General features: G+C 47.9%; 1 protein-coding gene across 1 annotated transcript in view; it reads left to right on the top strand.

Moving 5' to 3' along the window:
- Positions 1 to 25,427, top strand: part of LHFPL1 (LHFPL tetraspan subfamily member 1) — a 48,199-nt gene extending 22,772 nt beyond the window's left edge. Inside the window, exon 4 of the mRNA XM_054038911.1 lies at positions 23,617 to 25,427. Within this exon, the coding sequence (XP_053894886.1) occupies positions 23,617 to 23,798 (182 nt within the window). The 3' untranslated portion in view covers positions 23,799 to 25,427. The remainder of the gene's footprint in view (positions 1 to 23,616) is intronic.
- The last annotated feature ends 458 nt before the right edge of the window (positions 25,428 to 25,885 follow it).

The raw sequence follows: 25,885 nt of genomic DNA, 5'->3' as shown, positions 1-25,885 counted from the left end.
AGTCTCCAGGAATTAAAGAATAATCTTTAATTAAAGATTATGTCATGTGATGAAACCTCCAGGAATATGTCCAACCAAAATTGGCAACCCTCTTCGCTCCTGGGCCTGTTCATTGGGGTTGTTGACAATGAGAGCAATTAGCGTCAACTGTGGAGGCCCTTTCTGTAATATGGACATTTGTCCGCTAGGTACTGGACTAAGACCACAAATTCATTTCACATAGGCCAATAAGCAGCTCTGCAATGGTATCACCTTTTGCTCATTTTTAGAAGTGGCTGTGTTTGAATCTGTTTTAGGTTTGGGCTTAGGACTGGTGTTTGGGTTTGGAGCTGAACTGGGGTTTGGGTATAAGGGGTTAAAACCTTTTGAGTAGTTCTCATGAGATTTCAGCTCCCCAATGGTCGAAGTTTGTGAGATCAGCTGATCTCGTGAGGTTTACAGCCCTTGTGGGCTGCATCCGAACCTGGACTTCAAAGTGGGTCCCAGTTTTGGCACCTGCTCAGGAATCAAAATCATAGAGAGATGGTTTGGATCTAAGGATTCAAAACTGAACCCATCCCCCCCAAAAGCCTATTGGGCTTGGACTCAGGGTTTGGGTGTTGGCTCAACTCTGACAATTATTGATTTGAGTCAGATTTGAATTAGCAACCCAGTTAAAGACTCTATACTGCACTATCATCCCCCTGAGTTACCCAGTACCCCAGAGACATCTCATTCCTTTCTAAGGCAGAAGGGCATCCTTTCTTTGATTTTACAGAGCATCCATATCTTTAAGCACATGCTTAAATCCCATTGACTTCAACAGGACTCAAGCACAGGCTTAACATTACGCATGCACTCGAGGGCTTTGCTGAATCAGGGCCTTGTGGGGTGATATGATCTAGACATGCTAAATATAATCCTTTCTATCAGGGGATCACTTTCTACTGTGGCTTTGAAGGGGACAGAGAATGCACCCTGAAGGGATAACATTATGCAAAAAAACCCCTCTCAGGAGGAGCAGCACGATGGAAAACTATTCCTGACAGTGGAGTTCTTCTGTAAACTGTCTCAGCTCCCTTGAGTACAATGTGCTGTCTACATCAAACACACAGGGAGGATTGAGGAAGGAGGAGAAGAGCTTCTTTCTGGCAGAGCTCTTTACTGCTGACTCCTCGGAGATAGCAAGAGATCAGGGCAGCAGTGTACATGGATCACAGGGGCATGAAGCTTATGATGAATGGGCTGAGGCCAATTACAGATGATCAAAGCATCTCTCCTATATATTCTAGCCCACCGCTTTATTTTTTCTTAATCAAATTAAGCCATAAAATAGCATTTAACTTGCTGTCTGCTGCTCTGAGGTACTGCTGATTTCTCGTTAATGTCAGATACACATTCTGTTCTGGTTAGGCCCTTGTACCGCGCCTCTTACCATGATATCTGAGCTTCTCAATGGAGACGCTCTCACCTTAAAGTGAAGCGACGCTCGGAAAAGTGATGGTAAAAAAAAAAAAAAAGGCATTTTGAGGTTCTAAATTGATTCACAATATTCAGTTCGAAAATAAAACCAGTGACTTTTCCCAGTTGCTCACTGAAGTAGAAAGTTGTTTAAATTATTTTACTCTGGGATTTTCAAACAGAGAGTTAGACACCTGGCTCCCATTGAAAGACACCCAACTCTCATGGACTGGCTCCCTTAGAGCTTTTGAAAATCCTAGCCCTGGTCTTTATTGTAAGCAGCTCTGACTCCATCTACACATGGAGAGCCGTGCACGTCTATTGAGTAAGAAGGTCCCTTTTTTGCACAGTTTATTTTCTGAGCATAGCCTTGCTTTAAGGACAAGACGCAAGACCCATGAACAGGAAATTGGGCCTGATACACATGATCTCTTCTCAAAAGTGACATGAATGTATCATTAAGGTTGAGAATTACTCAGGAAAGTCATAAGTTAAGGTTGTCTGAGCACTATTATCCTTGTCATATTGCACATGAAGATACACAGCAAGCACAAGATGTAGTGATTTGGTTGATTGGTTTTCCTTTTAAATCTCTGCCTAATTGGATACATATATCCTGGGCAAGAGAATTCTCAGAGGCCCAAACATGCTGAATTGTCAAGACACGTCTCTTCCTTTGGGCTTCTGACCATAGATTCATGTAGCTACTGTACTCCGAATTGCATTTGGGGGTCTGGCACACCCTGTGAAAAGTCAAGAAAGGCACAATCAACCTCTCCTCCCATCGTTTCCTGTGCTATTACAAGGCTTTTCAAGTCAGCAACTGGTAACCCAGTTACATCCTGAATTTGTATTTCAGGCAGCTGTCCAGAAAGGACAGCTGGTTATAGAAGTGTATTTATTTCTAATGTTGGTTTTAACCTTTAAGCTGTCTGTACAGAGAGGACAAATACCAGTGGGATGGATTGGCTGGCTTGAGTTGTAAGAACACTCGCAATACTTTTTATTCTGAGTTTACCCAGCTCCAGCAGAGTTTCTGGGCCCAGCCATTTCATAACTGCACGATGGCCCTGTGATGCCCGTTGGCTGGTGCAAAGGGAACAGAATGTTGGGAATCATTAGGAAAGGGATAGATAATAAGACAGAAAATATCATATTGCCTCTATATAAATCCATGGTACGCCCCCATCTGGAATACTCCATGTAGATGTGGTCGCCGCATCTCAAAAAAGATATTTTGAAATTGGAAAAGGTTCAGAAAAGGGCAACAAAAATTATTAGGGGATGGAACAGCTTCCATATGAGGAGAGGTTAATGAGACTGGGACTTTTCAGCTTGGAAATGAGACGACTAAGGGGGGATATGATCAGAGGCGCTGACTTCCCCTCTCTCCCCTGGGTCCTCGCCCCAACTCCACCCCCACTCCAACCCTTCCATGAGGCCCTGCCTCTTTCCACCCCTTCCCTGCCCCTATTCCAACCCCTTCCCCAAATCCCCACCCCGGCCCTGCCTCCTCCCCTGAGCGCTCCTCCCCCCACCCCTCCGACGGCCGGACGGGAAGCACTGGGAAGTAGGTGGAGGAGCAGGGATGCCGCTTGCTCAGGGGAGGGGGTGGAGGAGGAAGTGGGGTGGGGAGTGAGGGGAGCTTGGCTGCTGGTGGGTGCCGACCTTCACCCACTAATTTTTCTCCGTGGGTGCTCCAGCTCCGGAGTACCCACAGAGTCACCACCTATAGATATGATGGAGGGCTATAAAATCATGACTGGTCTGGAGAAAGTAAATAAGGAAGTGTTATTTACTCCTTCTCATAACACAAGATCTAGGGGTCACCAAATGAAATTAATAGGCAGCAGGTTTAAAACTAACAAAAGGACGTACTTCTTCACACAATGTACAATCAACCTGTGGAACTCCTTCCCAGAGGATGTTGTGAAGGCCAAGACTATAACAGGGTTCAAAAAAGAACTAGTAAGTTAATGGAGGATAGGTCCATCAATGGCTGTCCTCAGCATGGGCAGTGGGTTCTATGGGCCCATGGTGCCTGGGCATGAGGAATATTCCTGGCCCAGGGCCCGGCTCCAGCACTGTTTGAGGCCGGGTCTCTCCCTCGGCCCCGCCTTCTGCCCCCGGGCGCTCCCGCCCGCACAATTTAAAATGGCCTGGGGCGTACCACTCACCACTGGCAGTGCAGAGGAGCTGAGCAGCGTCCTGCCAGCTTGCTCCATGTGGCTGCTGGCCCCACCCTGTGGCCCCCGGGTGGGGTGGGTCTGTGTCCCTGCGGCCAATCGGAAGCTGTGGGGGCAGTGCCTGGGGGTAACAGCACATGGAGGCCTCCCAGCCCATCCTGCCTAGGAGCCCCGGGTAAGCGCTGCACCTCACCACTCCCTTCTAGAGTCTGCACCCCCACCCCCTTCCAACACACCCTCTCCTGTCCCCAAACTCCCTCCCAGAGCCTGCACCCCCACCCCCAGCTTGCACCCAAACTCCCTCCCAGAGCCTGCACCCTCACCCCTTTCCCACACACCCCCTCCTGCCCCCAAACTCCATCTCAGAGCCTGCACCCATCACCCCCTCCTGCACTCCCACCCCCTGCCCCAGCCCGGAGCCTGTACCCAGCGCCCAAACTCCATCCCAGAGCTCAACCTCTCACTCCTTCTGCACCCAAACTCCCTCCCAGAGCCTTCACCTTAGGCAGGGGAGGGCGGTCTTTGGGTGTTCTGGGCACCGCCAACATTTCTACAAACCTGCCGCCCCTGGTCCCTAGCCTCTGTTTGCCAGAAGCTGGGAATGGGCAACAAGGGATGGATCACTTGATGATTACCTGTTCTGTTCATTCCCTCTGGGGCACCTGGCATCGGCCACTGTCAGAAGACAGGATACTGGGCTAGATGGACTTTTGGACTGACTCAGTATGGCCGTTCTTGTGTTCTTATAAGGTCCCCCTGGGAACACCATGGTGCAGGGAGCCCCTGTGCGAAGACAGGGAGCAGGCTTTATAGCAGTTATGGGTGCAGTGTGTGACCGGGTACCTGGAGTGGGCCTCACTGAGAATGCCACACTCAAGGCAGATTGCACAGAACAGCGCAGACAATTCCCCAAACTGGTGGTTTATTCTATAATTAGATTCAGCAAGCCTGTAACAAAAGAGCTTTTGCAGCACCACACTGGCTAACCAGGTTTCAGGGTAGCAGCCGTGTTAGTCTGTATCCTCAAAAAGAACAGGAGTACTTGTGGCACCTTAGAGACTAACAAATTTATTAGAGCATAAGCTTTCGTGGGCTACAACCAGAAGCCAAACACAGCCCCCTGTAGGCATTCCACCCCTTGGCTCCCATCCAGACCACCAGGTCTAATATATTGAGGAGTTATTGAAGACCCATTTCACCATATGTGAGGTTCTTTCTAATCCCAAAGGATCAGACACATATCCTCAGGTCAGTATGAATCTCAGATCTTACCCAAATATCACTCTGTCTGCCAATCCTTAGTAAACTAACTAAAGCTGTAATAATAGAAGAAGAGAGTTATAAATGGCTAATAGATCATACACGTGCAAGTGATTGCAAAGTCCTTGTATCAGGTTTGTAGCAGTGGTGGAATAAACTGCTGGTTTGCAAAAGTCTCTCTGGAATCATCCAAATAGATTAGGAGTCATCAGTCCTTGTTCAAAGCTTCCTTGTTAGAAATCCAGTCCAGAGAAATTAAGACACAATGGAGATGTCTCAGGTGCCTTTTTATATCCTCTGCTGTATACTGTGACAGACCCAGACCAGTAGGGTACAGGAGTCTGGTAGAGGGCAAATATACTGGTCACTAGATGAGTAGTTTTCTGTTCCCTGAGTGACCAGATCAGGGGCTGCACTAGAGTAATCAGGAACCTGCTAGAACCAGTTAAGGCAGGCAGGCTAATTAGGACACCTGGAGTCAATTAAGAAGAAGCTGCTAGAATCAATTAAGGCAGGCTAATCAGGGCACTTGGGTTTTGAAAAGGAGCTCACTTCAGTTTGTGGTGTGTGTGTGTGAGGAGCTGGAAGCAAGAGGTGCAAGGAGCTGAGAGGGTGTGCTGCTGGAGGACTGAGGTGCACAAGTGTGATCAGACACCAGGAGGAAGGTCCTGTGGTGAGAATAAAGAAGGTGTTAGGAGGAGGCTAGGGGGAAGTAGCCCAGGGAGTTGTAGCTGTCATGCAGCTGTTACAGGAGGCACTATAGACAGCTGCAGTCCACAGGGCCCTGGGCTGGAACCTGGAGTAGAGAGTAGGCCTGGGTTCCCCTCAAACCTCCCAATTGACCTGGACTGTGGGTTCTTCCAGAGGGGAAGGTCTCTGGGCTATTCCCCAACCCACATGGTGAATCTCTGGGGCAAGAAAATCTGCCAATAAGTGCAGGACCCACCAAGATAGGAGGAACTTTGTCACAATACATGGAAAACTTACTGTTCCAAACATAGCCCACCTGTACATGGACAGATACTAACTCAAGATAGAGTCCAGGGTCTGGGAGAAGATGGAGTCTCAGGTCACATGTCCTCATCACATGTCCTTACATGCTTTGCTGACTCACTGGGGTGGCCATTGGCCCCTGGCTGTCTGAGGCATCCTTGGGAGGAGCTAGCTGGGCCTGGCATTTCTTCATTGTTAGAGCTGAGTGACCTTAATTGGCCATCAACACGCAGTTGTGTTGCCTGATGTAAATCTGAGAGAGGTCACTCATGTACAAACACATTTGAGATAGAAATGGAGCCAATATTCATAACTTCAGATACAAAGATGATACATGCCTATAAACAGGATTATTATTTTTTTTTTTTCCTGGTCAAGGTGGGGAAGGGGCCCTGACCGCTAGAGATGGGAACAGAGGCGGTGGCCGGGAGAGATGATGTAGCGGCAGGCGGAGGGGCCGCCACCACCTGGGCGTATGCCCTGAGGGTCAGGGGAGGAGCACCCGCAGAGCTGGCGAAGGGAGCAGCGGGGAGGGACGCCGGTGGCGGAGCCACAGCAGTGGGGGCAGCCCCTGCCATGGAGGGCCTAGTCTTTTTGGCAGGGCCCTTACCCTATCATAGGTAGCAAATCATAATGTTTCCATTGACACCTTACATGGTATATACTTTGTACAGGAGTTGTCGCAATTGTATAACAGTGGTAATATCAACATAAATGGTCATATTCAATTATGCAGCATCACGCAGGGGCATTATGTGCTGGGAGGAGAGAGGCATGGGGATGGAGCAGCGGTGGGCTGGCAGGGAAGGAGGTAAATAGAAGTAAGAGTTGTGGCCAGGGTGGAGCTGCACCTTATTGATTCTGCACCCCTGCAGTGGCCCACACTGCCCATTGTGAGGGGTACAAGTTCTGGCAGGCCTGAGGGCTGCCCTGGCCTGCACCGGGGACTGCACCAGTCCCTGCTGCATCTGAATAGTGGAGGTGCAGTCTGCCTCCCCTCTGTGCCTGCATCAGTATAGGGATGAATCTGCTAGTTCTAGCCACTGGACTAAGGTAGCCCCAGGAATTGTCTCCCTGTCTATAACCTCGGACAGACAAGTGGCATCATTCATTTGCAATCTCTTCATAGGCTGGATGATGACACTGGGGAAAAAAATCAAGTGTATTATTAGAAAGTAAAAGGAGTAAACAGCTCTTAGGAATAAGCTTTGTCCAGGGGGATGCAGAATGATGCACAGAGGTTTAGATCTGAGGATGATCTTGCAATGTGGAATGCTTGCATTGCTCGCCCTCGTGCTGTGCCTCTTGGACCATGTTCGTCTTCAAGGCTGTCTCCAGGCTCCTTTCCCAACGTTAACAAAAAGTACATTCATAGAGAAATCCAGATGAAAGCTGTAGCCCCGAGTGAGGGGCTGTCGTATACTTCATATCTGAAAGACTGTGATATAGGGCGGAGGTTCTCAACCTTTTTCTTTCGGAGCCCCCCCAACATGCTATAAAAACTCCATGGCCCACCTGTGCCACAATAACTGGTTTTCTACATATACAAGCCAGGGCTGGCATTAGGGGTTGGCAATTGCCTGGGGCCCCATGCCACAGGGGCCCCCACAAAGCTACATTGCTCAGGCTTCAGCCCCATATGGTGGGGTTCAGGGACCTGGGCTTCAGCCCCATGCAGTGGGACTTCATCTTTGTGCCCTGGGCACCAGTGAGTCTAATGCTGGCCCTGTTTGGAGGGCCCCCTGAAACCTTCTTGAGGCCCCCTTGTGGGCCCCGGACTCCTGGTTGAGAACCACTGGTATATGGAGCAGCTCTCATGTATGCATCCCCCATTGCTGTGGGTTCTCAGTGCTTTACTAACCCACACTTCCCCATCTCCGAAGGAACAAGGAGCATGTTACTGTACACCTGATTGTACCCTAAATAAACTCTAGATGTCAGTATAGCCAGATAATTTAATCAGCTGCTCCAGACCTTCCTGTCTCTTAATCTTGCATCCTGCTTTCTTCGCGCTCTTTCCTTGCAGCTGGTTTCTACTTTAGGTTTTTATTGTCAAAGGAAGGACAAATGGCTCTGGAGTGAATGTAGATGAAAGAAGACTGCTGTGTGAAAACCAGTTCTGGTAATGGTTAGATGAAGGGTGGTAAAACTACATACTCGATACTACTAGTATCCGCCATTGCTAGGGTTACCATATTTTGAGCCTCCAAAAGGAGGACACTCCACGGGGCTCCGCCCCCTCCCCTGCTTCCCGCGAATATTTGATTCGCGGGAAGCCTGAAGCAGGTAAGGGGGGTGTGGGGGGAGGAAGCATGGCCCAGTCTGGCCCCCCCAGCATCTCCAGCACTGCCGGCCCGGCCGACCGCCGGCCCCCAAGCCCCCGGCCTGGCCCCGCATGTCCCGATTTTCCCGGACATGTCCAGCTTTTTGGGATTTCCCCCCGGACGGGGATTTGGAGCCCCAAAAGCCGGACATGTCCGGGAAAATCCGGACGTATGGTAACCCTAGCCATTGCTGCTACCAGGAGAGCAAAGTAATTATGAATTTTCTTAGTGCAGACAGGGTCTGATGAGAGTTCCCGGTTCCCATTGCTTTTTCCTACCACCCTAGCTTCTTAAGAGGCTACCAGGCTGCTTTTCTCAGCCAATATCAAGCTTGAAAGCCTAGTAAAATCCTGAAAAAACGCCCCCTTGATGAATATGCTCCCTGGATCTTCAGTCTGTTTTGTTGTGGCTTGGTAGCTCCAGTAGTTGCCACTTTACAATTTATACCATCTACCTTCTGCTGGCACATGTGTATTAAGAGAATAAATAGATGGAGGGTCTGTTGGTACATTCAGAGTTCCTTCAAAGGAAACAGGTCTGTTTATTCTGGCTGAGATCAATTGTTCCCTGATGGAATATGGAATGTCCTGTGCACACACAAGCTGTTCCCCCATTGTTCTAGTGGCAGTACATGGATATTTTATTAGTACTTCGAGAGCTGTTTGCTTGGCTAGATGGGTAAGTAAAACTGAAGTGTGGTACAGTGAAGCATGTGTAATTTCAAACAAAGATAGGTTAAACAACTAAAGGACTTATTCCTAAAAGTTTCAGAGTAGCAGCCGTGTTAGTCTGTATCCGCCAAAAGAACAGGAGTACTTGTGGCACCCTAGAGACTAACACATTTATTTGAGCATAAGCTTTTGTGGGCTACAGCCCACTTCGACTCCTAAAAGTCAAATTCTTGGAGCAACAGGGTCGGTGGCTTTCAAATTTGGCAACATGAAGCACTGGGCTCCAACGCTGTGTGAGACCTCCCACCGTGACTTGATCTGCCTTGCTGCTGAGCAGACCAGTCTCTGCTTGTGATCAGTCCCAGAGGGTTGAGCATGAAGCACTTTACTTGTGAAAAGATCCAGAGGTGATTTGCCTGCCTTAGTAGGAAGGCACTAGAGCAGAGGTAGGCAAACTACGGCCCGCGGGCCACATTTGGCTCGCGGGACCATTCAGCCCAACCCCTGAGCTCCCAGCGAGGGAGGCGAGCTCCCGGCTGGGGAGGCTAGCCCCTGGCCCCACCCTGATGTCCCCCCTCCCCGCAGCCACACTGCCACACAGGGAGCGCTCTGGCCTGCTGCTCCTGCCGGGCTGCGTGGCTTCCGCCCACCTACCAGGCTTGCCAATAAGCCAGTCCTACCGCTCTGAGCGGCATGGTAAGGGGGTGGGGAGCTGGGGGGGTTGGATAAGGGGCAAGAGGTCCTAGGGGCAGTCAGGGAGCAGGGGGGCAGTTGGATAGGGGATGGGGTCTTGGGGGGTGGTTAGGGGTGGGGAGATCCAGGGGGCGGTCAGGGGACAGGGAGCAGGGGGTGGTTTGATGGGGTGGAGGTTCGGGGGGGCAGTCAGGGGTCGTGGAACGGGGGGGTTGGATAGGTGTGGGAGCCCTGGGGGGGTGTCTGTCAGGGGGTGGTGGTGTGGATAGGGGTCGGGGGCAGTCAGGGGACAGGGAGTGGTGGGCGGTCCCAGGAGGGGGTGGTCAGGGGACAAGGGAGGGGGTTGGATGGGTTGGGGGATCTGAGGGGGGCAGTCAGGGGGCAGGAAGTGGGAGGGGGTGGATAGGGGGCTGGGGACAGACTGTTTGGGGAGGCACAGCCTTCCCTACCCAGCCCTCCATACCGTTTCGCGATCCTGATGTGGCCCTCGAGCCAAGAAGTTTGCCCACCCTTGCACTAAAGAGACCCTCCTCTTCACTACAAGCAGGCAGGAGATGGGGAAGGAGCTGCCTCGATCAGCATTGTATTTTGGATGGAGGTGTTGATCTCATGTGGTGAGCAGGTCAGAAGGTATTGATTCTGGGTTCCACTTAGTTCTAATCTGCCTCTGAGTGTTACTGACCATCAGTTCTCATCTATCCAACAAGGCTGTGGATATTCAAAGGGCTTTCGACAGGAGCAAAGGCTGCAGAGTAATTTTTTTTTGTTTGTTTCTAGGAAATGAGGAATAGGAGAAGCCAGAACCATCAGGGTTTTCTTCTGCCTGGTGGATTGTCTCTTTCACACACGAGCCTTGCTGAATACAGAGAACTACATAGAACCTCCGAGTTACGGACACCTCGGGAATGGAGGTTGTCCGTAACTCCAAAATGTTCTTAACTCTGAACAAAACACAGCTCCAGCTCCAGCAGTTCACACTCTGGGCCAGGTTCCAGAGGCAGGTAGGCAGCTTCTTTCCCAGGCAGGGCAAGCTTGTCCCTCACCTGGCTGGTGGTGGGGGTGGTGAAAACAGCGCCCCCTACCCCCGCCAGCCAGGGGAAGTGAGATGAAAACAGCACCCACAGCTTACAGGAAAGCAGCGCAGACCCCAGTGCTGCGTCTGTCTGCGAATCGCAGCCTCTTCAACTCCTAGCTGTAAGTGTGTGCCCCGCGCATGAGGGTGGGGACAGGCAGCCCAGATCTGCCTACCCTTAAGATGCAATATAGGCTCGGTACAATATTTACTTTTTTTTTTATTTTGTTTCTGCTGCTGCCTGATTGGATACTTCCAGTTTCATATGGTACCCAGCTGACCGGTCAGTCCATAACTCTGGTGCTCGTATCTTTGAGGTTCTTCTGTATGTCTAATCAAAGTGCCAAATCTAATAAATTGATATTGATTGTGCCTTGTTTTCTTGTAGTGTGTCTGCTGGTTAGTAGAGCTGATTAGAAAATGAGTTGTTTCTTCACATCCATTTTTGACATTTTAGCAAAAAATTGAAAACCAAATAAATTCAGATGGAAACTGACATTTTTAAAATTTGGAAATGCTCCTATGGTGCATGAGAGTTGTAGTTTGGGTTTCTCATGCCCCCATTCTTCTCTATAAGCTGGCCTCCTTGGCCAGACTACATCTACCATGATGCACCATGGTACCATGCTCTTGCTGAGCCACCCTGGTGCATCATGGGTGGTGTAGTCCAGCCTGGTAACCCAGAAGGCACTGCAACAACATTTCCAAATCAACATTTTCAGTTTTTGGAAGAATTTTTTTTGTTTTTGGATGTTTATTTTTTCCATGAAAAGTTGTAATTTTCTGTGGAAAGCAGGTACTTTACATGAAAAGTTTCACTCAATTTTCTGTCAAACAGTTTTGATGGAAATTTTTCAAGTAGTCCTACTAGTTAGTCTAATGTAATTCTAGCTATTCTAACTGTGTTTTGTAGCAGCATGTTGTTCTTACTGGTTATATAGCACCTTCCATGAGCCTCAAAGCACATTATACAATTACAGAGCATTTAATTAATGGAATGATTTTGTCCACCCAGCAAAACACAAACTTCTGGAGTGGAAGTGAGACAGGTAGGATCATTTACATTAAGGCAGTGCTGTAGATTTCAGTAATGAGAAGGGTAATTAATGTCCTTTAACAGTATTTGTAGACTACAAGATATGATAATAAAGGGATCATGTTTCATGCTTCAGGGTGTCAGATGACTGAGTGTAGATTGAATCCCAAAGAAGTACCATCTTCTATATACACCCATACACCATTGGCTTGATGCATCTTTCATCTTCCTCTGAAGCGTTACGTATTATGATTGCTGAAGACAGGATATCAGTCTGCATGCACCAAAGACTGGCATGAAACGGCAGTGGCCCTTTGTGAGATCCTGTGCACAGCTTTCAGACCCTACTCAGTGGATTCAAACTCCCGTGAATGCTCCCGACAAGAGCTGGTCACCATGTTTCAAATATAAAAAACACCAATGATTTACTTGAAAAATGGCCTTTTGTTCAAAAACAAACAATGTTTGGGGTTTTCTTTGTCCTGCCTCTCCCCTTTTTCAACAGCAAAATGGAAATGAAAAAAAGAAAGGAGGGTGGGGAAAGTGAATATTGAGCCGAATCCCCAACTATTCAGTTCCTTTTGAAAACTCCAAACCTTTCTAAAAATTCTCCTTTCATCTTTTTCTCCAGCTCTCCCACTGACTTACACTCCATCCTCCAGGGAGAGGAGGGGAGGAGACTTTCCTGTTTGTCTCTGACTAGCCAAATGCTTGGAATGTGCCTATCACTGTAGTATCCAGATTCCTGGCAAAATATGCCGGTCCCCCTGCCCTCACCCATTGATTGCCATTCTGCTGTGCTTTCTGGCAGTCACTCCTCTCAAGGACGTTGGCTTTTCATTTTAGAATTACTAGTACTTGAGTATGTCTACACTACGGGATTAATCCGAATTTATATAATTCGAATGATGAGTGCTGTTGGGAGAGAGCTTCCTTAACCCTACCATCATTTAGCTTGGCTGCATAGAAAAATATGTTTAAACTTCAGCACACTCTGAAGCACTTATTCAACAGTCACTTTTCTGAACAGATGGGACCTTCAGCCTCCTTTGAACCCCGCTGCTACTGCTAATGCAGAATGTATTTGTGTGTCGTGTCATGAAATCAGAACTCCCAGCACCGAAGCGAGCTGCCTTGAGACGAGCTGAATCACCTGAATGCCAAACCCAACTGCACAGCATTATGGAAATGCTTTAGAATAAGGTCTGGCTTGGGAACAGGCTCACATTGACGTAGGTCTGGTAAGAAGGAAGCTTTTCCCAGCAGATGGAGTGAATGTGCAGTTCTAACAAACAAGGCTTCTCCTCCCGCTTGTAACTCCATCAAAGGTAATAGATTAATTTGGCCCAACATGGGGCTTGTCTACACTGGCACTTTACAGAGCTGCAACTTTCTTGCTCAGGGGTGTGAAAAAACACCCCCCAAGCGCAGCAAGTTTCAGCACTGTAAAACACTAGTGTAGACAGTGCACCAGCGCTGGGAACCATGCTTCCAGCGCTGGGAGCGACGCCCCTCATGGAGGTGTGTGTTTTTTTTTTTTTTTTTTTTTTTTTTTTTTTTTTTTTAAAAAGAGCGCTGCAGCGCTCTCCCAGCGCTCTGCCCTGACTACACAGCCAGTTGCCAGTGCAGACAATCCCGATAGCGCACATAAAATGCCTCGCATCGCATGTAAATTACTACTCTGTTAGGCTCTGGTGACTTCTGCAATAGAAGACAGAGAAGCCCACTAGAGGGCGCCCAAACTATTTAAAGCAGAGGTGGGCAAACTACGGCCCATGGGCCACATCTGCACCGCGGGACTATCCTGCCCAGCCCTTGAGCTCCTGGCCGGGGAGGCTAGCCCTTGGCTCCTTCCCCGCAGCCTCAGCTCACTGTGCCGCCAGCACTCTGGGCGGCAGGGCTACGAGTTCCTGCCAAGCAGTGTGGCTGCGTGAGCCGCCAGGTGGAGTGTATTAAATTGCTCCCCATAGGAATGTGCTACTTACGAAGCACCAGGACCGGCAGCGGTAAGTAGTACACTGTAAGTAGCACATTCCTACAGGGAGCAATTTAATACACTACACCCAGGGTAGGGAAGGCTATGCCTCCCCAAATAGCCTGGACCCTGCCCCCATCCGCCCCCTCCCACTTCCTGCTCCTTGACTGCCCTCCTTGGAACCTCTGCCCCATCCAACGCCCCCTACTCCTTGTCCCCTGACTGCCCCTCCCAGGACTCCTGCCCCCCCGGGACCCCACCCCCATCCAACCCTCCCTGCTTCCTGTCCCCTCACTGCCCTGACCCCTATCAACACCCCCGCCCCTGACAGGTCTCCCAGGACTCCCACGCCTATTCAACCCCCACACTCCCTGACTGCCCCTCCCACCAGAACCTCTGCCCCATCCAACTGCCTCCTGCTCTCTGCCCCCGTAACATACTGCTCAGAGCACCAGGACTAGCAGCCATAAGTAGTACACCATAAGTAGCACATTCCTATGGGGAACGTGGTCCTAAAGCCCCCTCCCATTCAGCCCCAGGCTCAACGCTGTCACCTCACTAGCTCTTGAGCTCCCACCCCAATCTGTCCATTAGCACTTGTGAACACCACTACCCCCGGCCCTCCATACAGTTTCAGAACCCCAATGTGGCTCTCAGGCCAAAAAGTTTGCCCACCCCTGATTTAAAGGGTACTACTCAATTGCTGTACACTACAATGGGTGACTCTGGTCCAATTACTCCTGGATGAATTCTGCACTAAAAAATTAAATTCTGCACACAATATTTCAAAATTCTGCAAAATTTTGCATATTTTATTTGTCAAAACAACACTGTAATTATAGCAGTTTCAATTATTTGGTAATTTATTACAAAAAACTGTCAGCAAGTATGTCTGTAATAATACAGACAAAAAAAAGATCCAGGAAATGTTTTTTTTTTGGGTGACAAATAGATTCATTCCTAGGCATTTTAATACAGAACTTTGAGGAATTAATTTAAGTACAATACAGAAATGTATTTTCTGCACCCCTCAGAAGCAGTGCAAGGGCTTAGGGGAGTCACAGATAACAGAGGAGCTGAGGGAGAGGGAAGGGGTCTGGGAGTGAACCCAGAGGGTATTTGGATGTGGGTAGAAGTCTGGAACAGTTTTTATTTTTTGGGAGGTGGGGGAGGATTTGTTAGGGAGTTGGGGCACCTCCCCTATCTGACCCTGACTGACCACTAGCCTCTCCCTTTCAGTCCCCCCATCCCAGTGTGTCCCTGCACCTCCTACCCCCCCTGTACCCATGTGGCCCTGCAGCCCCCTCCCATTCAGCCCTAGGCTCAATGCTGTCACCCCACTAGCTCTTGAGCTCCCACCCCAATCTGTCCACTAGCACTTGTGAACACCAGTCTGTGACCCCCTCCGCAGCCCTGTGTGTCCCCCCTCCCTCTGTCTTCCCCCCCATATCCTGTGCCTCCTAACCTGGTTCTGTGGGCAGGGTGCTCTGATGAACGCGCTAGTTGCCAGGTGTTACTGCTGGTCAGCTGCTGCCATCTGTTCTAGCGCCACAGCAGCCTCAGGTGGGTGAAAGGCATTTCTCTGGCAGAATGTATTTTCTGCGCAGAAAGAAAAAATTCTGCACCAGACATGAATTTTGCACATGTGCAGTGGCACGGAATTTTCCCAGGAGTCCCCAATATTAGGAAAACATTATTGTACAGCACACAGCAACGGCTGTGCCAAAGCTAGGGTTGTGTTAGAGCTTTAAAGAGAGTGTGTGGTTCACCAACCACCAGAACCATATTTTTGGGGTGCCCATTCACTCGCTGATTAGATAACTGAAATCCAAAAACATTCCAACTGCAGCTAGATGCATGGTCCTGCAAGAAGACTATAGCCAGGATGAGAACTGAATCCAACTCTTCTGAGGCCCAGTCCAGTGCTTTACCCAGAGGCCATACTTCCTCTGCCCACTGTCTCTGGCCTACCTTTCACCTTTAAAATATTAGCATTTAAGGCTTTTTTAAAAAAATGTAAAATGATCTAAAATCTTAAGTCCTTAACAGAATGTGTGTGTGTGTGTGTAGACCTAGCATTGCAACTAAATACATTGTAACACAAAATATTTCCAAATGCATTCCTACTTTATCTACCTGCCAAGACTTGTGTTTTGTACTTCCTCTGCAGGCCTGCTGATGTCACTAATACAGCATCTAAATCCATTTAGGAAATTACATAGGTGACCTGTTTAGGGCCCTAATCCAAAGCTCATTGAGGTCAATGGAAAGTGGCCCATTCACTTTAATAGGCATTGGATCAGGTCTTAGGCGCTTATGATTTTATCACACACTGTGGGAAACGCACAGAACCCAGAGTGCCTGAATTCAGGTCCCAACATGTAAATAAACTTTTAAAATTGCCTTTAAAATATTTTAATTGTGATTTTGTAGGTACAGCTGGTCAAAAATAGGAATTCTCAGAATTTCATATGGGAGATATAATCCAGTCTGGGGCATGAGACAGCGGAACTATAACTTCCGTGAGGCCCAGCGACAGCTCAGATGGACACATTCATGTTGAACTGACTGGAAATGAAATGTTTCAATTCAGTTCAACCTTCCAAAATGTTTCAGTTTGGGTGCCCCTGATCAGAAACAAATATTTCATTATGATTTTCCTAATGGGATGTTTTTTGGCAAAACAGAAATTTTCCCGGAAACTCCATTTTCCATTTAAAAAAAAAAAAATGTTGATGGAAGATTCCCAACCCCTCTAGTTTTAAACCTAGATATCCATCTATCCCTAAACCATACCCATCACTGTGGCATCTGAATGACTAATTAATCTTATTAACAATCCAGGGTCTCAGGCTTGTTTTTGGAACAGCATTTTATTTATTTTTTTGTTACGAAAGTATTTTAATTTACTTTTAAGTCTTGGGTTGGTCCCCATCCGAAGACATATATGGGCTCTCTGCACATGCTCACTCTAGCTGTCAGATGCCAGCAAAGTGTTTTGCACAAGATGGTTTCCAGCATAGTTGGAAGGGAGGTTGCAGCTGGATATACTCAGATATCGACTGTCAAGTACCAGGGGCATTTCAGGTGGTTGGGGCTTGGTCTGAGGGCAGAGTTTGATGGTTTTACCGGGGCTTTCTTTTAATCCCAATTCAATCCCATGGGAACACAAATATACTAATTACTGGGCAGAGCAGGGTGGAAGGGATAGAAGAAAACACTTCTGTGACTTGCGCTTTCACTCCTTGAGTCTGTCTGGTGCTTAGATACCATGGGATAAGGGCTTTTATAAAAACCAGAGATGAGCGAGAGATTAAAATGCCAGTCAGTGGCTTAGTTCGCTTAATGTTAACAATGCAATCTAATGAACTGCTGAATCTAAGGAAATATAGCCACGTTCCAAACCAATGAGATTTGCAACTTTGAATAAAAGCAAAGTCTCTGATTGAAATGTCAAGCCCATCTCGGAGTGATGATTTAATAACTTTTATGAGTGATCCTGTCACAGCAAATCTCAACACTCGAATGGAGTGACTCAGTGAGAGCCTATTAGCAATGATACCTACCAAAGAGGAACAAGATGAGCTTTTTACCCCTTCCCGACTTAGCTTAAAAGCTTATTTGTTGTGGGAACCTTTTCTCTTTCTCTTACAACTCCTTTCCCTCCCCCCCCCCCACTCTTGTAGGATAAAACACTTCAGGGGGGAATTGACCTGTGCAAGGTGCATCAAGGAAACAGGGCCTAGAGTAAACAGAAGGTGAGGTACACCAGGTACGATCCCCTATGTTCCTGTCATGAGCTATGAGTGGGTGTACAGCCGGAGAAGGGCTTACATGTGAGGGTCACATGCTGTGGAGGTGTGGCAGAAAGAGGTGGAAAATCTTTTATCCCACATGCCTCCTGCATGCCATCAGTGTTACAATGGTGCCCATGGTATATAGGTTAAAGCTGCTTCCAGCAGGTTTTATACACTCACATCCCCCACTGTTCACAACACAGAGGCCAATCTCTGGGTGGATGAGGGTTACGCTTGCCTGTCTCGAGTGGAGGCATAGGGCTGTGGGGTCACTAAGTGGTTCTGTTCCCAGGCACACTCTCGCACACATCAATGGAGCAGGAGCACGTCAGTGAGATAAAGACTTGGTCAGATGTGTATGCACTGTAGCTCCTTAAAGTGTATGTTCTTTGGGGGCAGGGGTGGGGGAGTGGGAATCTGCTGCCTTTACATGTGTGTGCACAATTGCATATCACGTGCGAGTGCCACCTCAGTGCCAATGTCCATGTGACATCAGGACTGACTGAGGTTGGGGCATTCAGTCTTGTGTCCTGATCTAATGGTTGGAGCTTGACTAGAGGTGGGCAAATAACTTATAACCCATAATTTATGTGATGTGTTAGTCCTCTGTGATCTGTTCATAGGCACATGCAAGCTGTTTTGATTGGTAGGACCCATGGCGTGATTTTGATCCCTGATTGGATGAATGTAGCTCTTTGAAACAAGTTGCCAGTGTGAATACTTGTGATTATGAATTTGAAACATTTAAAATTCACCATCTCCATAAACATCGTGGCCAAAAAAGTCACTTGCTCGAGCATCCCTGATAAGCAAGGACTCAGCCAAAGGGGAATTCATTTCAAAATGCAAAAGAATATTTGTGGACAATGTTTGTCCAGAGCTAATCAAGGGAGTGTCACTGAGCTTTATTTCACCACCTGTTGTAGCCCCGACTGGGGAAACCTGCATTGCTAGTCACATCAGCCGCTCTCCTCTGTGCTGCGCAACCTTGCTGTCCTTGCTCAGCTTGTCTGGATCATCAGACGGCAGTCAGAACAGAAGCACATTCAGCAGGACTTTGCTCACCCTCTTATGAGCCCAGGCCACTTGCACAGTTAAGCTTTGCTTAGCCTAGCTTTGGCTGGATACTCAGATCCATACTCTATGGAGCTGCATTGTTTTGGTGCATCTTTTTCCCCACCGTGCACGTCTTTATGCAAAAAGGGATGGCTGGACCCATAGATCAGATTCAGAAAGGGACGTTGAAACAACTAATCTTGTGCTCACTGTAGTGCATTTATGTAGTGCATTCAGTCATTGTGGGGAGCAGACCTTCCTGCAGGACTTGAACAAACTGTGTAAACAATGCAGATAAATGAATAAATAAACCCCAGTCCAACAGAATAACAGGGCTAGTTGTAGTCCTGAGTTACACAAAGAATATTCAAATAGCAGCACAGTTTGCTGGATTAAATCAACAAAGCTGACCGTTGGCACAACAGTGCAGAGAACATCAAACTACACATTACTTGCCTTGTTCAGAGGCTAGCTCTAAGGACAGTAGAAAATGTGCAAGGTATTTATAGATCTGCTTTTGCCAATAACACAATCAAGCCTAGAAGGATGACATCTATTGAATGCTTGCTGTTTTCCAGCAGAGAAGCCAGCACTTTCCTTCATCAGTACAAATTATCCATAGAATCCCATGAAGATCTGCACATCTGTCCCTTGAACCATGGGGATGTACACTGGCTAAAGCCTCTCTTTTTTTATCACTGTATTTGCATTATAATACCTTGTAGTGGATTTTTAATTTTTTTTGGCTAGGCAGTGAAGGATGTCTGACAGCAGAGGGCCTGAATTGGTCGCACAATAAGAATAATAATACCTAGTTTATAAGCAGGGGACAACAGTTTAGGAGAGATGTTACATTTTATTCTGACATTTGCCATCTTTACTGACTGGATGCTTACGAAGCAGGAGAGGGGGAGGGATAGCTCAGTGGTTTGAGCATTGGCCTGCTAAACCCTGGGTTGTGAGTTCAATCTTTGAGGGGGCCACTTGAGGATCTGGGGCAAAATCAGTACTTGATCCTGCTAGTGAAGGCAGGGGGATGGACTCCGTGATCTTTGGTCCCTTCCAGTTCTAGGAGATAGGATATCTCCATTAATAAATAAAGAGGGGCAGCAGGTGGGGTAGAGGGTGTCCCTTAGCAGATGACCTTAAATCAGAGATTGCATAAATCCCAGCTCTGAACTACCCTGCACCTTGAAGGATTTGAAATGTGGTGCAGGACGTGAATTGTGTTGTGGAGTCCTTCATTTTCAGCCTGATCTGTTCAATGATCACTCCTCCCTACTAAGGGATCTTTGCACATTCTGTTGTGCCTGCTCCAACGCTCTCAGGCTTCCTAGGGGAAAAATAATCTGCCCAACCCAGTACAACAGCTTTTTGGACAGGAGTGAATAATCCAGCTCAGATCTGTGTCTTAAACTAGGGCATTGTATGTTTGACTACTGAGACTCCTTTCTCCCTGGCTTGTCCAAGTGCTCCATGTGGCTGGGCTTCATAACAACGAGATCGCATGACACAGGCAAACCTTATTGGTAGGGCCCCACCAAATTCACGGTCCATTTTGGTCAATTTTGTGGTCATGGGGTTTAAAAAATCTTACATTTCATGATTTCAGCTATTTAAATGTGAAATTTCACCATGTTGTAATTGTAGGGGTCCTCACCCAAAAAAAGAGTTGGGGGGGGGAGGGGTTGCAAGGTTATTGTGGGGTGTGTGGGTTGCAGTACTGCTACCCTTCCTTCTGCGCTGCCTTCAGAGTTCAGAGCCAACAGCTGCTGCTCTCTGGCTGCCTAGCTCTGAAGGTAGCGGAGAAGTAAGGGTGGCAATACCGTGACCACCCCACCGTAAAATAACCTTGTGACCCCTCTGCAACTCCGTTTTGGGTCAGGACCCCCAATTTGAGAAATGCTGGTCTCCCCCATGAAATCCGTATAGTATAGGGTCAAAGCACACAAAAGACCAGATTTCCTGGTTGGGGAGGGCTGGGCGGGGGAGACCAGCTTTCACGGTCCGTGATGCGTATTTCATAGCCCTGACTTTGGCAGGGCTCTACTTATTGTACTGCAGTGCACATGACTGAAAAGGGGGTTCCTTGGAGTGAGTGTTGCCCACTGAGCAACGCAGCATCATTTCAAAGGATTTAGCTTCAGCCAGCGTGTACAGCCAAGGCCAATTGGTGCAATTTGTTGACTCTATAACATCCCAAAATCTTTCTTCTAAAGTGTAATTGTCACCCGCTGTAGATGTTCCCTCAACATGAACTACATTCCTTCCTGCTAATATGACATTGGTGCCAGCACTGCAGTGTGGACATGAGTTACTCTCAGCATGCAAAAGATCTAATGTGGAGTGCTAATGTGAATGAATATGCCACGTGTTAGTTACGGTTGCTTTCAGTGGTCTGCCCTAGTAACTACTGAAATTATGACAAGGTATTACTGGGTAAAGCACACAACCACCAGTGCCCTTATGGTATCAGTTCTCTCCATTCTTGGAGCACGTATTGTCTCCCCCCTTCTCCCCAGCTTTCTGACTGTCTATCCAACCTCAGGACTCATGGATACTGATTGGTCGGTGAAGGGAACTCAAGGACAGATGAACATTACTATCTAATTTGGAATTAAGGCAGCAACCTGGAGGTTTATAGTATAACAGGCAATGTTATAATGTTATTATATCACATACATTATAAATGAGCATGGCCTATACCATATCTGGTAATAAACTACATCTTGGGGATAGCCCGATGAGTATAATTGTCTTCACCACCACCACCAGGTCCCTTTGCATTAGCGTACATTGGCCTACAGTGAGCTATCATAGGAAAAAGAGCTTCAGGGACTCACCTATTCCCCATCCCTCTGCATCAAGGCTGATCTTGCCATATACATGCTTGTCTTGAAGGCTTTCTAATGGCTAGGCCATAACTCCCTCAATAGGAAAATTAGTTCCCTGACCATCATTTTATGCAACTTAACTTTGCCTCACAGTTGTTGGTGCTCTAATTTTCTGTTGGATGAAATTTCTGCTGGGGGTTTGCAGTTAGGGCTGCTCTTGTGTTGTACAAAAGCAGTGACTCCAGGTGTGGAAACTTTATCAAATGTAATTATAGCCATCTGTCTGCTTACTGGAACTTGGATTTCGACCACCACAGCTGGATAATTTATTTCCTCTTCTTAGAACTTATTCTGCGTTCAGGGCAAAATTCTCAACTCAGACCTATGTAGCAGATCTTGACTTGGCCACTCCTCTCTAGCCACTCATGCAGAAACCAAGGGGAATTCCGTACATAAAGCAGGATATAAAGATCTGCCATGAGCATCCGAGAAGAGAAGCTTCCCCCTAGGCCTCCACTGATTGTCTTAATGACCTGGATTTTCCTCCTGGCTGCTGTGTAACTTTTGCCCGAAGCATGTCTCACCTGCTCAAAGTGACCAGATGCCACGGTGTGATTTTTGCCCTCGGTATCTCACCAGCTCAAGACAACCAGATGCCATGGTTCCCATTGGAAAAGCGGTGCTGGCTCTGTCACTGATTTGATTTAAGTATAAAATAGTAAAGTTTTAACAAAACAAACAAAAAGAAAAGATGCATTGAAAAAAATGGGACCAGATTCACCAGGGCATTACCCCAGCTTTACTCTGATGTAAATCTACTGCTCTCTGCTTACGTTATAAACTCTTTGGGGCAGGCACTGTTTCTTTGTTATAGGTGTGTACAGTTCCTAGCACAGTGGGCTCTAGATGCTACTCAGTACAAAAGAAAAATAATAATACTAACTTTAGGGGTAAGTGTAGGACTGGACCAACACAGTGGGGAATCAGGCTCTATATACTTGAAATCAACCCTGATTTGTCTTACCATGGAAAGGACGAAAGAAGGACAATAAACAAGGAGATGATGTATTATTATTTATTTGTGTTGGGGGGCACCTAAGGGCCTCAGTCATGGACAAACAAATTACAGAAAGATGGTACCGGCTCCCGGAAGTTTACCCTCTAATATAAGACAAAAGACAGGCAGTGGATACAAACAGAGAGACGGGGAGCACAAGGAGACAGTGAGGTGATATTGGTTGGCATGGTAGGTAGTGGTCTGACCACACCATTGCTGAGTTTGTTTGTTTGTTTGCTGAGGAGAGTTTTAAGGCGAGATTTGGAGGGGAACACAGCCGTGGCTTTGCGGGTGTTTACGGGAAGCTCACGTATGAGAGGCAGCGTGGGAGTGGGAAGTGAAGGATGGCAGGAGTCAGCAGCTCCGTAGTGTCTGAAGCTGGGGGTAGGTCACAAAGGGCTCTGGATGTAAAGATGATTTTAGTAAAAGAGTATCCATGTACCTCAGAGGTGGGCAAACTACGGCCTGTGGGCCACATCCGGCCTGCAGGACTGTCCTGCCCAGCCTCTGAGCTCCTGGCCAGGCAGCTAGCTCCCAGCCCCGCCTCTGCTGTCCCCCCTACCCCGCAGCTATGCTGCCGTGCGACAGCGCTCTGGACGGCGGGGCTGCACGCTCATGCAGGGCAGGGCAGTGTGTCTGGCTCCGGCCGGGTGGTGCGGCTCCAGACATGCTGCTCTGAACAGCATGGTAAGGGGGCCGAGGCTGGGGCCGGGCCCGGGGGGTTGGATATGGGGCAGAGAGTCCTAGGGGGCAGTTAGGGGACAGGGGGCAGGGGGCAGTTGGATGGGGCAGAAGTTCGGGGGGGGGCAGTCAGGGGACGGGGAAGAGGGGGGGATTGGATAGGGGGTGGGGTCCCAGGGGGCGGTTAGGGGCGGAGGTCCCGGGAGGGGGTGGTCAGGGGACAAGGAGTGGGAGGTTGGATGGGGAGGGTTCTGAGGGGGGGCAGTCAGGGGGCGGAAAGTGGGAGGGGGCAGGGGCCAGGCTGTTTGGGGAGGCAAAGCCTTCCCTACCTGGCCCTCCATACTGATTCGCAACCCTGATGTGGCCCTCGGGCCAAAAAGTTTTCCCACCCCTAATGTACCCCGTGTGCCAGGCTGCACCATTGACTTTTCCCCCACTAGGCCGGGGAGGTGCAGAGATAATACAGGGCTGTTTCATGACTGACACAGCACTACAGCATGTACTGGGCTACTGATTTCACCTCTTCTTTCTCCCTCTGCAGGAACCTGCAGACTTGGCTGGGCATATTACTGCATGGGAGGTGGGGCGGCTGCAGCCATGCTGATCTGTACCTGGCTCTCGTGCTTCGCCGGAAAACATCCCAAACCCGTAATGTTAGTGAAGAGCATCATGCAGAGTGCAAATCCATATGGAGTGGAGCTCGAGTGCTGCCTTAAACAATGAGCTTTCCCGGATACTCTCCTAAAAAAGGAGGAGGAGTGGTGGCCACATGGTCCAAACTTCTCTGACTGATACACGTGAACTCCCACTTTTCTGTCGACAGCAGGGACCGAAGACTGCTCCCAACTACTGTTGCATATCTGGGCTAACTCCATTCGGGTGGGATTGCTTTAGATTTACACGAGTGTAACTGATAGCACAACTTGGCTACAATGATCATAGAAACAATTACAGTCTCCTTGCGGACCAGGCTCTCAGAACAAGAGGCCAATTTCCTCTGCACTGTGACTCCCTTGAAATCAGGGGATGAATTTGGTCCAAGGAAAATAAGAATTCATTTCATGCATTCTCTGAATGTAAGATAGATCTCCATTAATAATACCACCTAACTCTTATCTAGCATTTTTCCTCAGCAAAGCTCAGTGTTTTACCAATGAGGGCAGTATCATTATCTTCATTTTACAGATGAGGGATAGAGAGGTGAAGTGAGTTGCCACACAGTAGGTTAGTGGCAGAGCAGAAAATAGAACCCAGGTCTTCTGTGTCTCTGTCCAGTGCTCTATCTACTTGACCACACCGCCACATTCAGTGGTGTGTTTCAGGCTGCTTTGCTTTGCTCAGCAGGCTGGTTATGCCAGATTATGGTTGTTTTACAACTGACTCATTGAATCATAGAATATCAGGGTTGGAAGGGACCTCAGGAGGTCATCTAGTCCAACCCCCTGCTCAAAGCAGGAACAATCCCCAGACCAATTTTTACCCCAGTTCCCTAAATGGCCCCCTCAAGGATTGAACTCTCAACCCTGGAGCAGTGCAGTACTGGTACAGAAACAGGAAACTGAGCCCCATGTGTAGGGTTTATCTAAAATGTCTCAGGCTGGGATGAGGCTGAAGCAAGGAGAGGGAGGTGCTGTAGCTGTGTTCCTTGCATCCAATCTTAAATATAGGAGCTTCTCCCTTCCCAAACCTAGCAAAGATATAGAGTTTGTCCATCTAGCATGTGTATCCCTAGATGGAGTTACGATAAAGCTGGCAGTGAGTGGTATATATAGACTGTTCTGTAGTAATATGGAGTTCTGAGTTGACTGAGTTCCTCTCCATGGCTATTGCAGGGCCTCAGAAATTTGAAGATTGTCTCCAGAGTATGGTCATCTTAGGATCACTGAGCACTTCATCAGCACCATATGCTGCAAAATCCAATGAAGGGCATGCTCTGGGCTTATAAACGTGTGTATTCCTTTAACCCTGCAGGAGAACATGCTGGAGAAAAAGCTTGTGTGTTTGCATTTATATTCTTATTGCAATGTCTTGTAAATAAAGGTTTATGACCATTTTCACCCACAGGAGTGAAACCCACGTCAATTGCTGTATATTACACCCAGCATTATAGACGTTTATTATCATTTAGTCATGTAGCTATTCTGATTGAGTATGTGACTCTCCAGAGCTATCTGATCTTGTGTATACATGAAGTGACATAACTGGGATCCTTTTGGAAAGAAATGTGAGGTTACTAATGAGTATTCTTTTAATTTCTGCCAGAATCATGTAATTTGAGGAAGATGTCCTAATGCCTTGCATGGCAGAATCTCCTGGGGTTACTGCAGTGCCCTCTGGTGGACTACAGGACTGTCTGCAGACAGTTGAATATCACCACTCAACTTGTGTTCTGTTAATAAATTTGGCAACTGATGCAGAATTCATGAATATATAGGGATGTAAACAACTAACAAGTGTAAGATGAGCTATATAAAACCTGGGGGTCCTTGTACATTCTTTGCAAATTTGCATAAGCAGCACCTTCGTATTTAACTGAGCCTGCAATCTATTTTTTTATAGTTTAGTTTTACACAGAAGAAAACATAAATTTGTATATAGCTGTGGTGGGGCGATTACCCCACACTTAGAGAGACTGGGCTGCGGCAGGCCTAGGCGCCTGCGTACACGCGCAGCCAATCAGGAGAGGGCTTACTGGGAGCCAATAGGAAGACAGATTGGAGCCAGCCAATCAGAGCCCGGCTTAGCCATATAAAAGGCTGCCCAGAGCAGGAGCAGTCAGTCTGTCCCAGGCCTTCAGAGGGGAAGGTCTG

This window comes from Malaclemys terrapin, chromosome 9 (assembly GCF_027887155.1).
Source record: "Malaclemys terrapin pileata isolate rMalTer1 chromosome 9, rMalTer1.hap1, whole genome shotgun sequence".
In the NCBI taxonomy this organism is placed as follows: Eukaryota; Metazoa; Chordata; order Testudines; family Emydidae; genus Malaclemys; species Malaclemys terrapin.
The sequence above is the reverse complement of the archived record's forward strand: the minus strand, read 5'-3'. Positions and strand labels throughout refer to the sequence as shown.